Raw genomic sequence first — 14,207 nt, 5'->3', positions numbered from 1 at the left:
ACTTTTTTTTTCTCTTCTATTTCTACCTGTTGAATATTCAAATTTGTTTACTTTTTTTTTCTTTCCTTCATTAATCTTTAGATGGATTAAAGATTATCAATAAGGATAACAATTTCTCATTGATTGATAAAGTTTTATATATATACAAATCATCAGAAAGTTGAAACATTGAATGGTGAATGAGTAATACGATCTGAACTTTATCGTAACCTATTGTCCATAATATCTATTAACCGGTAAAAAGAAAGGTCTAAATATAATATCAGGTAACCACAAGAAAGAATTATGTCAAGAAAGGAAACAAAAATAGAATAGAATTTTGAATTTTGAATTTTGTGATAATTCTGAGGAAGAAGGAGAGAAAAAAAATAAGCGGGAGAATAGGAATTCCTTGGGTTGACTTGGAGAAACAAAATCGAAACAAAAGAAAAAACGAAAAATATTACTATAGAGTAAAAGAGTATAGGATGAAAAAGAAAGAGAAAAATGAAAGAAAAGATGATGACAAATGATGGAAGACGAGAAAGAGCGAACGAGCGAGCGAGTGAGTGAAAGAAGAGAAAGAGAGAGAGAGAAAAAGGTAGTAAGAGAGCAGAGGGAGCGAAAACAAGAAAATAGTAAATCAGAACATAACTTTTCATCCCTGTGTCAATTTCAATTATCAATTTCGACTCTGGTTAATTCTGATGTGATGAATAATTCAAATCAATCGAGTCGGATTCTATTGGATGTACCATGTAAAGTTTGTGGTGACCATTCATCGGGTAAACACTATGGCATTTATGCTTGTGACGGGTAAGTAATATCACCACGAACACGAACAATATAAATTGACAATTTAATCTAAAATTGGAATTCTAATTTTCTTTTTGTTTCTTCTCATATCTCTTCATAACCATCATCACCTTTGGATTCTACCATTATCATCATCATCATCTTGAAATGTCACCTTGTTGTTAATTGTTATCAATGGAAATGTGAACATTGTGAATTTTGTGTTGATTCAGTTGTGCTGGTTTCTTTAAGCGATCAATAAGAAAGGATAGAAAGTATACCTGTAAAGCTCGTGGTATTAATAATAATAACTGTCCAGTGGATAAGATTCATAGGAATCAGTGTCGAGCCTGTAGGTTGAAAAAGTGCGTGGAAGCGGGAATGAACAAAGATGCCGTTCAACATGAACGGGGTCCTCGAAATTCAACCCAACGGAGACAAGGGCAGGATAACTTTTTCCAATCCAAGGAATCACCTTTCGTTTCAAATCTGATAAACAATTACAATCGTTTACCACCCCCGCCGGTGTTACCAGCACCTCATCATTCATCCCTACCTTCATTACCTTTACTCTTTCCATGTGTGTGTCACCCTTGGATTCCCATGTCATCTAGCTATTTATGTTTATTCCGAAATAAACATCCATCATCATTTTCTCATGAATTTCACCTACAAAATTGATGAATATTGAACAATTTCAATTTTGACCATTCTTCCCATCTTATTCTGTCTCTCTATCTCTCTTCCTCTGCTTATTGACCGGAGGTCAAACAGACAAAAATCAAATGACCACCGCCATATTTTCAGAGCTACTGGAGAATATGAAGAAGAAAAAAAAAATTTTCCTGGAAAATTTTTACCTACAGAAAATTAGGTTTTATTTTCCTCCTTCAAAGTCCAAGTGAATTTTCAAACACTATCACTGAGATTGGGAGATAAAAGTTATATTCAAGTCACCATAATCTCCTGATAAAGTTGATGAATTGATTTGTAGTTGATTAGACAATATCAGCTGACAGGGAAGACATGGCTTCCCACCTCCATCATCATCATCATCATCATCATCGCCGGTGATATCACAACCTCATCATCATTAGATTTCTGAATATGATGAATATCAATTTTATCCAGAAAAATATATCATATGTTTTCATTGACCCGCCAACATTTTCATCTTCATTGACCTTCTCATCTCTCTCTCTCTCTCTCTCTCTTTTTGTAATTGTTTTAATTTGATTGTAAATTTGCTAATCAAAACATTCCCACACACAGGTAAATACAAATATTAATGTGTGTGTATGTATATATATTATGTAAAAAATGATCATTCAATTGAATCATAATGGACTCGAATGATTACCGTTATGGTTTTGTGGGTGGGAGATGATTTTCTGTGTGTGAAAAGTGAATAAACTTTTTTCCTCTTCTTCACTTCTTGTTAACCATTAACGTGACTTGTAATCTGTTATTTAAAAGTCTCCCTCCAATTAAATAATTGGTTGACTGATTAATAATAATAAAAAATAAAGTTGATCATTTGAATTTATTGTAATCAAATACAGTAGTAGTTTAAATAGCTTCTAAATAGTAATTGCAGATAATATGCCGAAGATAATATTGAGGAATTAACATTGTTAAAAGATCCGTTGTTACTATTTATTAAAACGGATCAATGAGCATCTCGATTTATCTCAAGCTAATCATTCTCATCCTTTTCATACAGTTTTCTCTCTCTCTCTCTCTCTCTCTCTCTCTCTCTCTCTCTCTCTCTCTCTCTCTCTCTTTCTTTCTTTCTCTCGCTCTGTTGTTGTTCTTGTTTTCCACCACCAAAATCATCATCTTATCCTCGTCATCGTCATCTTCATCTTTCATCATCATCATCACCAAACATAATCATCTTCTTGACCTTATCTCTTGGGCATAAAAGGTAAAATCTGCATAAGAGAAAAGTATAAATGATAAACAATATTTTTTGTTCAATTCTAATCCCATCATGTGTCAACAATTTTCCACAATTATTTTCGATTGGTAAGAGAAAAAGATGGACAAGCGGGGTGGGTTTTCGTAGAAGGTGGGACATCAAGAGAGAGAGGGAGAGAAGGAGAGAGAGAGAGAGAGAGAGAGAGAGAGAGAGAGAGAGAGAAAGAGAGGGAGGGAGGGAAGGAGAGAGAGAGAGGTAAAAAAGACAGAGGATGAGAAGGTGGAAGATGAGGATGGAGAGAGAGAGAGAGAGAGAGAGAGAGAGAAGATATTTACAAAATTTGCAACCACTTGTATTCAACTTCTCAATAGACTTAACTTATTATGTTACCATATTTAAAATTAATCTTTCCCTTTGTTACAAATCTCTTTCTTTCTCTTTCTTTCTTCATCATCCTTGGTCATCATTATCATCTTTGTCAGTCTATTTCACAGTGACTTAACGAATGAGACTCTATTTGTCCGACTTTCACCATAATCATCTCTTTCTTTTCTCTCTTTCTCCTTACTACTCTTGAGGTATATTCTTGTATACATTGTGTATATTTACTATTATTGAGATTATCTTCATCATCATTATTATTATGTATATCTATGGTTTAAGAAACCATCTCATTCCCCAATTTCCTTTTCCTTATCACCTCAATATCCGTGTATTTGACAGTAGGAGGAGCAAAGCGGAAAAAGAAAGAGAGAAAGAAAGAGATGATAAAATGGAGCTTACTTTTGTCATCACAATAAGTATATTAATATATTGTGTTCTATGTGTGGCAAAGAAGCGAAAAAAGAGAGAAGATCAAAAAAACGATGATAGAGAATAATAAAGTTCTGACAACAAGGCTTTTTGACGAGAAGAAGGCAAAGAGTACGAATTGGGAGGCGTGTGCTAAATCATCACAATCATCATCGACTTCATTATGTTTTCACATCATATTCTCATCATCCTATCAAGGAGATGATGATAAAAGGGAGAGAGAGAGAGAGAGAGATCAAGGGAGAATAACCAACTGCCTTTCGACTTTTATTTTAGCCCATGAATATCAACCCGTCTTTTTCTCTCTCACCCCCATTCTTATTAAGAGTCCGATCATAAAGTAGGAGGTGATGATGATGATGAGAAGAAGAAGCGAGTTAATAATGAGCCCTCTTGTCATCATGTTGATTCCCTTGGATCTTTCTCATCATCTCTTTCTCTTCTTGTTGATCTCCTGATTTAAATCGATTGTGTGTATATATCAACATATTGACATTGGTCCATCGATTGCATTTGTATAACAAAAACCGTGTTATTGGCTTCCCTTAACCTCTTATCATCCAACTTTATCCCCCTCCCTGTAATCTCTATATGATCCTTTCTCCCTCCACATCACCATCACCTCCCCTTCCTACTCTCTCTCTCATTCATCTTTAGCCCCTTGTTATTTGATCCTTCAATTAGGTGTCTCCATAGGGACAAAATCCTCTCAACTCTCTTTATCAATGGACATTAATCAACTAGTTCATCTATCAATCAAATCATCTACTACCTTTAACTGTTTCCTCTGTTACCATTATCAACAAAATACTAACATCATCACTTGATTATATCGACTAATGGACTTGATTTTTTGCTTTCTAATACTTTTCAACATCGTCTTCAAAACAGACACAAGCACAATTATCATCTCAATTGATGTGAATAATAATAATCATGAAAACAAACGGAAATTAAATACACAACAATCAACAAATCAAGCGAAGAAAAAAAAAATGATAATATTTCCATCAAAAATTAAAATCTCAATAATATCTCAAACAAATTGAACAAGTAACATAACAATTTGTTCATCATTATATCACATTGAACAATAAACAATTTACAAATCAAACAATCAAATGTATCAATTTGATTTCGAAGTTTATTTTTTCCCAACTTTTCCCTCTCTCTCTATCTCTCTATCTCTCTTTCTATCCTCTTATTAGCACTTTTTTCGGCCAATTTAACGCTCTTCTTGTTTCGAATCACTTAATCGTTTATCCATTGTAACATTGTAATATTGTGCCAATGTTTGTAAAACCACATTGTTATCCGTCAATGTAATATCCACTGAGAGAAGCCCAATTGTTATCATGAAAACAATAAATCGGAAACCGAAAACTTCATCTCCTTTTCTCTGTTTAGTACAAATACAAATCGCTGTCAGCATGGAGTCTCTTCAAATGCACAGTACAGTTTTATTTCCATAGGTACTTACATATGAATTTATCCTTGGAAACAAATTATTCACCAGCGATCATAATAATGCTAATGGTAACAATAAACGCTTATTCATAAGCTGTAATAGCCTGGAGTCAGTTTTTAGCTTTAAACTGCAATTTAATCAAACACTTTTGTATCAATCACAAATATATGGATGATGATTGGTGATGATTAGGTTGATTGTGACCATTATTTTGTCTCAATGTATCAAATTTCTTTGTCCATATTAACTCACATTATGATTGTTATTATTATGGTAAAGTGAATGTTAAACTTTTCAATTTACTTTTGGAGCGTTTTTTTTTCAACACCGATATCATATCGATATTATTATCATCATCATTATCGATGTGATTGTTATACATCATCAATGGTGATCAAAAGTGTGAACCTTTTTTATTTTCAAGTATTATTTCTAACAATTGGTACCTACTTAAGTGCTGATGATAATGATGATCAACTGATGATGATGATGATCGGCGTTGAAAAAGAAAACGATAACAATTTCAATCTAATATTTACCCTAAGGCTAAGTTCACATAAACAGTTTGTGTTGATTAGGAAAGTTTAATGATGCTTATCAATTTGATTCCATGTGAATCCAAGAGGAAATAAAGAAACAAAACAAAAAGTTCTAATAACTTTTTCGAGCAATTAGAACAAAGTTTTTGCTTGATAAATTCATATGTAGATGGCATCATGAGTTTCCCATGTAACTGATTGAGTAATTCAACTTTTCTTGTCAAAGTTTTCTCATCTCTCATCATTCAAGTTGTTACACTGGTCAAACAATGGTCAGTCTAAGGGAATATACAAGAATATTTGATTAACTTGATTAGTTGAATTAAGTTGGTGAAATTTAAAACAAATTTGTAACGAATAAGCAACAGAAAAAAAAATTGATTGATCGATTGGTGAAACAATTAAAGTTTCATTTTTACTTTTCAATCAATTTTTTTGCCACAATTTTAATATCATTTTAATTGAGTTGTTGTTATTAGTGAATCCATAGTAAGGAAATTAGATTATCTAAAATATTCACAGAGGAAAATGGGGAAGAGTGGGAATTAATGAGAGGAAACATTGGGATGATAAATATTGATTGACCTGGCTGGAGATGGAACCATGAAAATCAGAGTAATCATCCAGGTAACAACAACAACAATCATGAAATAATAACAACAATTACTATTAATAAGATGACAAAACAATCTTGTTCATGTAACAATGTCCAGTGAATTCATGATAACATGTCATTTCAACTGAACAGTTTAAAGCTTTACAAAAATATTGATTAACCAGTTCAATTGGATTAACAATTATTATCTGTAATTTAGTCAACTAATCAGTTTGATTTCTCATTAAATCAGTTATTTTATCAACTGATTACTTGACAATTTAACAACCAGGTAAGATAACTAAACTATTAGATTGATTTTGTTTTTGATTCTCCCAAACAATTTGAAACAATTATCTCATTGATTACCATACAGTCAGTTTTGATAATTGTTACCCTTAATCATTTGTGATTAAATGTTAATCATGTTGATTATATGAGTGGCACCATCTCTAGTTAACATTAAGCTTCAATCATTATAATCATGTTACATTGATTGAGTTAATTTTTGTTTTTCTCGTTCAACAGTTATGGTGAAAATATAAATTGTCATCAATTAAATCAAGGAATCATCAGGAAAAAAAATGTCGATTGTTAATTACAAAGTGTTGAGACGATCAATCAGCATACGAAAGTTACTCAGTTCCAATGGAAGTGTTAATTGTCCAGATATTGATTCATCTAATCAATTGCCCGGAGGAAAAAGGCAACGTTGTCATTTAAAACGTTTCCATCGGTTATTAATTGTTATCCCGTTTGTTTTAATTAGTTTAATTATCTATCTTGTCTCTTGCTTCATGTTAACCGGAACCTGTACATTTCCATTGAGACGAAATAAGATTGAAATTGATTCAGTTGATCAAGAGGAAAATCATTTGGGACGTTTACCTTTAGAAATTGATGCAAAGGGAAAAAGTGATAATCATAAGAGTGATGATGATCAGTATCATGATCATGAGGATATTGAGACATCAAAAAAGATCAGAAAAGATCCAATGTTTCCGAATGACCTTTTTACCCTTGAACAGAAACAATCAGGATTCATAGTGTTACATATTATTGGAGTTATCTACATGTTCATGGCTTTGGCTGTTGTTTGTGATGAATTTTTCATCCCCTCATTGGATATTATCACTGAGAAACTTGAGATATCGGAAGATGTCGCCGGGGCAACTTTCATGGCTGCTGGTGGTTCTGCTCCAGAACTTTTCACCTCCCTTATCGGAGTATTCATAAGTCATGATGATGTTGGTGTTGGAACCATTGTTGGCTCAGCAGTGTTCAATATACTCTTTGTCCTCTCAATGTGCGCAGTCTTTGCCAAGGAAACCCTTAAACTTACCTGGTATCCATTGTTTCGTGATGTAACCTTCTATTCAGTAACTTTACTATCCCTGATGATCTGTTTCAAAGACTCATGGATAACATGGTAAGTAGTTTCTCTCTCTCTCTTCCTCATGAATTCACTGCTCAAAAGCCATAAAATTTCATTCCAAATTTTCACTTGAATTGGTCAACAAACGAGTTAAAAAGTTAAATCTACTCAAAGGAAATAAAAACAATCCAAAGGCCATTTAAAGCCCAATTATTTCCCAATAACTGAAAGTTCATTGATAATATTCAGTCAACGAAAAACATTTTGGTAACAGCATGAAAATTGAATCTATTGCCATGAAGCAAAGTCCTATTAACAGTTGGACTATTATCACTTTTATGATCATTATTGTCATAACTATGAAAGTGTAATTACAGTTATTTAGAATATAAAATTCTTGGAATTAGAATTCAATTGGTATCGTACAAAGAAATTCTGTAAACTTTGCATTTTCCTGATTCGAAGTTCATACTTATCAGTTGTGTCATTTTCGTATCATGGACATTTAAGATTCATCATTCTCATTAGTTGAATTTACGATAATGATAAGAGACTTGATCTTGTTATTACTCTGATTTGTTTATCACCATCGCAATTTAGTAATTATCTTGTTCATTGAATCTCATTGATGATTAAGAAAATATCTTTATATCTCTTATCATCACGATTAAGATGATGATTATTATTATTGTGATGAAATTGATTGTTATCATTCATTAAATATTGACCAACGTGATCAATTAATTGTACAATAATAATGGTGAGACTAATGATCATTATGATTTTTATATCACCATGATGATGAATTTTCTGATGTCAATGAAGTCTGGTTATTTTTCCGTCTCTGTCTCTGAATGAAAATTTCATGTTCAGTTAAACATGATAATCGTGATGATAATAATAATAATACCATCGCCATAAATTGAACTGAATAAGAATACCTCTTGTTCATGGATGGAAACTGAACTGATGAACAAAGTCAAGGTTACCTGATAATGTGAATGGTGAAAGTTTCCACCATGAATTTAAACTGTATTGGATCAAGAAATGATTAATTTGCATGGACTGTTCATCCTATTCACACATATGAATACAAGTAAATTGTTTCCCTGTTAAACATGATAAATGAAAATGGAAACATCAGAAAGAATATGCTTTTCTTGAATATCTACCATTAGTAAATTGTTCCAATAAGAGTTATGACAATCCAATTTCATGAGTAATTCGTGATAAACAATGGTTAGCATGGAATCGGAAAAAAAAGTGGACACAGAAACTGAGAATAAGTTAGAGCAAAGAAAAAGAGAAAGAGAAAAGTTCTGATTGATCTGAATTTAACGATGGAAGTAATTATCGGGAAGAAAACAAAAGATTTATAGACAACCTTTTGTGCTAAGATTTAACCTAAAAAGAGGTCAGAGGTTAGAAGAAAGAGTGAGAATAGATTAGGTTATTACTGTGGTTAAAGTTAAGTGCAAATAGACAAGATTTTAGGGCAAAGTGATTAAGGATTTAGCAGCAAGAGAAACACTAAGAATATTAATTTTTGAGGTTAAAATATTTTGGATAAGTTGAAAAGTTAAGTTCTCTTTTTTTTCTTGGTTAATGTTGAAAGATTAGAACCAAAGTACACCTGGTTATTCAGGTAGTCGAACCTGTTGGACCTTCTTCTTGACGCTTTACCTTTTTTTGAAAGTTTTCGACTAAAAGAAAATCTTGAAACCAGAAAGTCTCTATTCGGAAAAAAATCCCCTCTGAAAATGCTTATAATCTTAAAGTAATCTTAGTCTTTGGATACACTTAAATAAATGAGTTAGAATTGAAATTGATTATCTGACAAGGTTCCATAATGCTACACTAGATGGAGTCACGTTACAGAATGAATGAAAAATTGATAACTTTTTGTTTGCATTTGATGATGAGATTTTATTGCAAAAGTTGTAGTAATTTTAAACAATAATGATGAGCATGAATGGTTATTCCGGTAGATTATATTAATTTGGCGATGAATGAGATAACATATAACTGAAATTACCGAAAACAGAGCAAATAGTTATTATTATTATGATGAAAGTTATTGTATTCTTACATGATGATAATAGTGGTGATGGGAAAGGTTGAATTTGTGTGGTATTGTGAGTATGAATTAGATGGAGAAAATCAGAATATAATGAGATCAGAGAACGGAACAAGAAGATGAAGATGATAATGATTATCAAGATTATTTATTGATTCCATAACTAAAACAAGAAAATTAGCTATCAAAAATCAATCTTAATTCTGATCATTTAGATAATCTGATCAAGAATAAGCTCCAATTCACGAGGTCAAGAGAGAGAAAGAGAGAGAGGAGAAAAATTAATATATAAATATTATATCATTCATAGAATCAGGAACTTTGGATTCCAATGTTGATCATTATGGTGATAATATCGTAATCTGAATTAGGAGGAATAAAATTTTTTTCTCTTTTATGGAACAGAGGAAATTAATAGTTGGTAATGAATCTACAAGATACAAATGAAGAGGGAGGAATGTTAAATCTAACCAGCATCTGATTGGATCTTTCCTTTTCATCTTATTATTCAGGATGGACACAGGATAGTGGTCATTTGTTATTCCCAATGTTATACCCTTCATTTGTTTTGTCTTTATCCTAATCATCATCGTCATCTCATTTTGACCCCAAAAAAAAGAGGAAAAGATAATCATGATGATACTGGTGTGTAACGGAAAGTGAAAGCAGGTAATGATTATTTGCTAAGCCTGTTTTTGCAAGATGAAGACGAAGGCAAAAGATTTACAGATCATTCTCATCATGATCAGTTATCGATTATGTTTATCATCATCATCCCAAGAATAATTCAAGTCGAAACTAGTGATATGCAATAATTGAGGTCACTCTCTCTCTCTCTCTCTCCAAAAGTTATAACCAAATCTCTTGAACCCATTTAGTGAAAGGTTTCAATCAGTTTTTCATCTGGACAAGAAAGATGACCAAGATGATGAGGAGGAAGAGATGGAAAAAAGGAAGACAAAGTTAGCTTTTCCAAACAAAAGATTCCTTAAATCATTCAACTGTAAAAAGAGCTCATCCTCTTCATCTTCATCTTCATCTTCTCATAAACTTCCTTTCTCTCTCTCTCTCTCTCCTTCTATCCTTTTCTGTTTCCATCTCTTGTCCCCTTGTCTTATTCCCACTCTCACTATCATTATCCATCGTTTTCATTTCAATTGATTATAGACCCGGAACAGTAGGAACCGATAATTCGAGAAAATGATGATGAAGATGATAAACATGATGATGGGAGAGAGAGAGAGAGAGAGAGAGAAAGAAACGAAAACATTAATAAATCTGTTATATTCCAATATAATCATCAAGAACTTCTGTTGACACCATAATCATCAACAACCAGAAAAGAAGAAGATAAAAAGTTCTAATCAAAGCCAATTAAAAGATTCTCTACATATCAGCATTTCGATCGCCCTGATATTTATCCAAATATTAATAATAATAACCAGAAGATGAAAGATTCAATGATTATTTGAAACAAATTGAGATGAAGAGAGAAAAAAAATAAAGGAAAAGAAGAAAAATTTTCACCAAACTCTTTCTTCTGGTAATTAATTTTGTCATAAATGTCATTAAGATATTGCCCTTTACAAGACAGAACTTGAGTTTTATCCCCGCCATCATCATCATCATCATCATCATCATCATGTAATCATCATGGTAGAAATAATTTCCATCATGATATTAACAATGGTTCATCAAACAGATAATATCATTTAATTTCTCTTTCTCTCCCTGTGATTAACCCGATAAATCGTAAAATATATTTTATTGAAATTAAACTTCCATCAGCATGATGATAATAAGGGAAAAAAACGGAGAGTAATATTTTTTTACATGATAACTTTTCAGTTACTTCTCAACATGAAATTAATAATAAATTATCATCCGGATGATGAACCATGGGAATGAAAAAAAAGGAGCCAGAACTTTATCCTTATGTATTATCATCATTAAACTTTATTATTATTATTAATTTTAATCTTTATCTCATGATCATCTAACATCAAACTGGAATATATTATTAAATATATGAGAGCCTCAACAATTATCAGAATTTTTCTGAGCAAAATATTATCTCAAAAGAAGATGATTTATTAGAGTAAAGTTTTTTTACTCCAACTATTATTTCATATGGTAGAATATAATATTTATCATGGATTATCACAATGAACTTTGGATTTACTTTGAATCTTCCGATAGATATCATTGATTTAATGGGTTTTCTCAGCAAAAAGTATGACAAAATAAAAGTTTCAAAGTTTCAAAGTTTCACCAAACTAAATGTTAATTATAATGAGTTTATAATTGATGAACTTTTTTCCTCAACATGGTCAGAACTTTTTCAATCTTCACCTTGTATCAAATACACAATTCATTGTTCAAATTTGAATCAATCGGTTTTCCAAATTTTTCAAATTATCTAAAGTGATTAACATTAATTATTGTTATATTAATTACATACACACATATCTAAATGATTATAATTATTTACATGATGATAATTGTTGAGAATTGGTGATAAAAAATGTTACCAAACAACGAAGCAAAAGAAAACCCATTGGTTTATGTTCAATGATTAAGGTAAATTATGATGATCATTATGAACATTTCATGATAATATTACAATCAATTTCCATGTAAAGGATTGAGGGGATAATTATATGTACATTTGATTGAGTTAATCATCATCATCATCATTAGCTGATTCTTATTATTAGTGTTAGTTTTTTTTATTCTTTATACTGTTTTTTATTGTTATTTTTATGAATGATTATTATCCTGATAATCATGATGAAAACTCAGCTTGAATCTTGAACAGTTTACATGAAATACAAATACAATTAGAATGAGATATGTGAATATGATTAGATAATTGTCATAATAATGTTAATTATTACATGGCTAATAATCATGTTCAAAGTGATAATTTAACCAACAACTTGATTAACATCATTTCCTCAATCATTACAATTATCATAGAAAAAAAATCAAATCGTTAGACAGAATTAATTAAGATGATATGAATAGCCTTAAGGTATGAATTTGAGTGGAAATAATTTGAGATTATTATACTTGAATGATGTGTCCATTTCTATCATGAAATTCATTATTATCAGTCAACAAAATATCTTCGATTTATTAATTACTCAATCAATCAGAACTTTTTGTTTTTCCTTCTTTTCATGTGAAAACTTTTGACACGAATTAAATGAATTGGACATAATCATCCGCATCACAATCAGCGGATCAAAATGAAGATGAAGTTTAAAGGCTTTAGGGGGGAGGAAGATGAAGAAGTAAATAATTAATCCTCCGGCGATGAAGATGAGGAGATTTTTTTTTTCCTTCTCGAAATTCATATTATATCAACATTATCAATTTCTGGTTAATCCATGATGATGATAACTAATACTTAGGCTTAATCTCTTATTACTTTCTTAGGTTTGTTTTCTTTAACGTTATCCGTTTGTTTTTATTCTGTAAACGAAAACATCCAATTTTTTTCATCTCCATCAATGGAAAACTTTTTCTTCAAGTCTCATCGATCCTCTTTTTCCTCTTCCTTCTCATCATATCATCATTTTCATCATCTTTCTTTTTTCTTCTTCTTCTCTATCATCTTTTATCCCTAATGTAGCCAATGAAAGGATTTACAGGTATAACTTCAATTTCATTTTATCATCATCATAAAATGAACGATAATCATGATGTAGCTTGACAAAGGACAAATTTTGGTTGGCCCAAGTTAATCCACGACAGAGAGAGAGAGAGAGAGAGAGAGAGAGAGAGAAAAGGAAAACAAAAGGATTTATTAGTAATAATAGACAACAATTTAGCAATAACTTAAATCAAATCTACTCAGAATACTTGAAATAATCAACAGATTTTCAGGTGAAAATCAAATAATCATCTAATCCTAATACAACTCTTATTATTATTTACCTAATCAGTGTTGATCATCATGATGAATAATAACAATAATAATCAATTCTGATTAGTATTGTCTGTAGATAGACTTTAATAGTTAGAGGTGAAAATTTTTCTTTCTAGTTAATCTTGATGAGATTTGAAATCTAAACATGTGATAACAATAATAACCATGATAATGATGTTGATGATGATGATAAGGATACATGATAATGATGATATAAAAGTGTTTACACCAACCTCAATTAGTTGATGGTAATAAAAAAACAACGAGATGATATTATTTTCTGGCTCAGAGACAAAATAATAACCTCATCAATGTAACAAAGTTATTATCTGTATCTAAGTAACATTATTATGGTTTATCATTTAATCCTCACCATCAGATTAACACCATTAACTTGAATTATGATTACATTTTAAAACAAAAATTTACTCTCTCTTCAAGTCTAATTGCTAATCTATTATATTTTATTCAACAATCCAAGTTAATCATTTATTAAATTCATTTCTTTGAATTAAATTGTGTAATAAACCACCAAAAGAAACAATTGATTAATTTTAAATACTACAGACTGATTAATACAATTGTTAACATGGATTAACTTTATCTTTATAAATCATATTTACAATATAAACCGAGCTTAATTATCCGGATCAATTATATTGCTTTTCTGTTAATTAGTCATAAATAATATTAACCAAAAAGGATAATATT

The 14,207-nt window shown here is 31.0% G+C and overlaps 2 protein-coding genes across 2 annotated transcripts in view; both read left to right on the top strand.

Moving 5' to 3' along the window:
• Positions 1-571: 571 nt before the first annotated feature.
• LOC128388419 (nuclear receptor subfamily 2 group E member 1-like) lies at positions 572-2,418 on the top strand. Its single transcript, XM_053347808.1, has 2 exons — positions 572-795; positions 1,008-2,418. The coding sequence occupies exons 1-2, from the start codon at positions 692-694 to the stop codon at positions 1,453-1,455; spliced, it is 552 nt and encodes a 183-aa protein (XP_053203783.1). The 5' UTR covers positions 572-691; the 3' UTR covers positions 1,456-2,418.
• A 4,191-nt stretch (positions 2,419-6,609) lies between these two features.
• Positions 6,610-14,207, top strand: part of LOC128388459 (sodium/potassium/calcium exchanger 1-like) — a 35,883-nt gene continuing 28,285 nt past the window's right edge. Inside the window, exon 1 of the mRNA XM_053347855.1 lies at positions 6,610-7,539. Coding sequence (XP_053203830.1) covers positions 6,695-7,539 — 845 coding nt within the window. The 5' untranslated portion in view covers positions 6,610-6,694. The remainder of the gene's footprint in view (positions 7,540-14,207) is intronic.

The sequence above is a fragment of the Panonychus citri genome, unplaced genomic scaffold (assembly GCF_014898815.1).
Source record: "Panonychus citri isolate SS breed McGregor unplaced genomic scaffold, ASM1489881v1 Contig00099, whole genome shotgun sequence".
Taxonomy (NCBI): Eukaryota; Metazoa; Arthropoda; class Arachnida; order Trombidiformes; family Tetranychidae; genus Panonychus; species Panonychus citri.
Note: the sequence above shows the minus strand (reverse complement) of the source record. Positions and strands in the feature narration are given on the sequence as shown.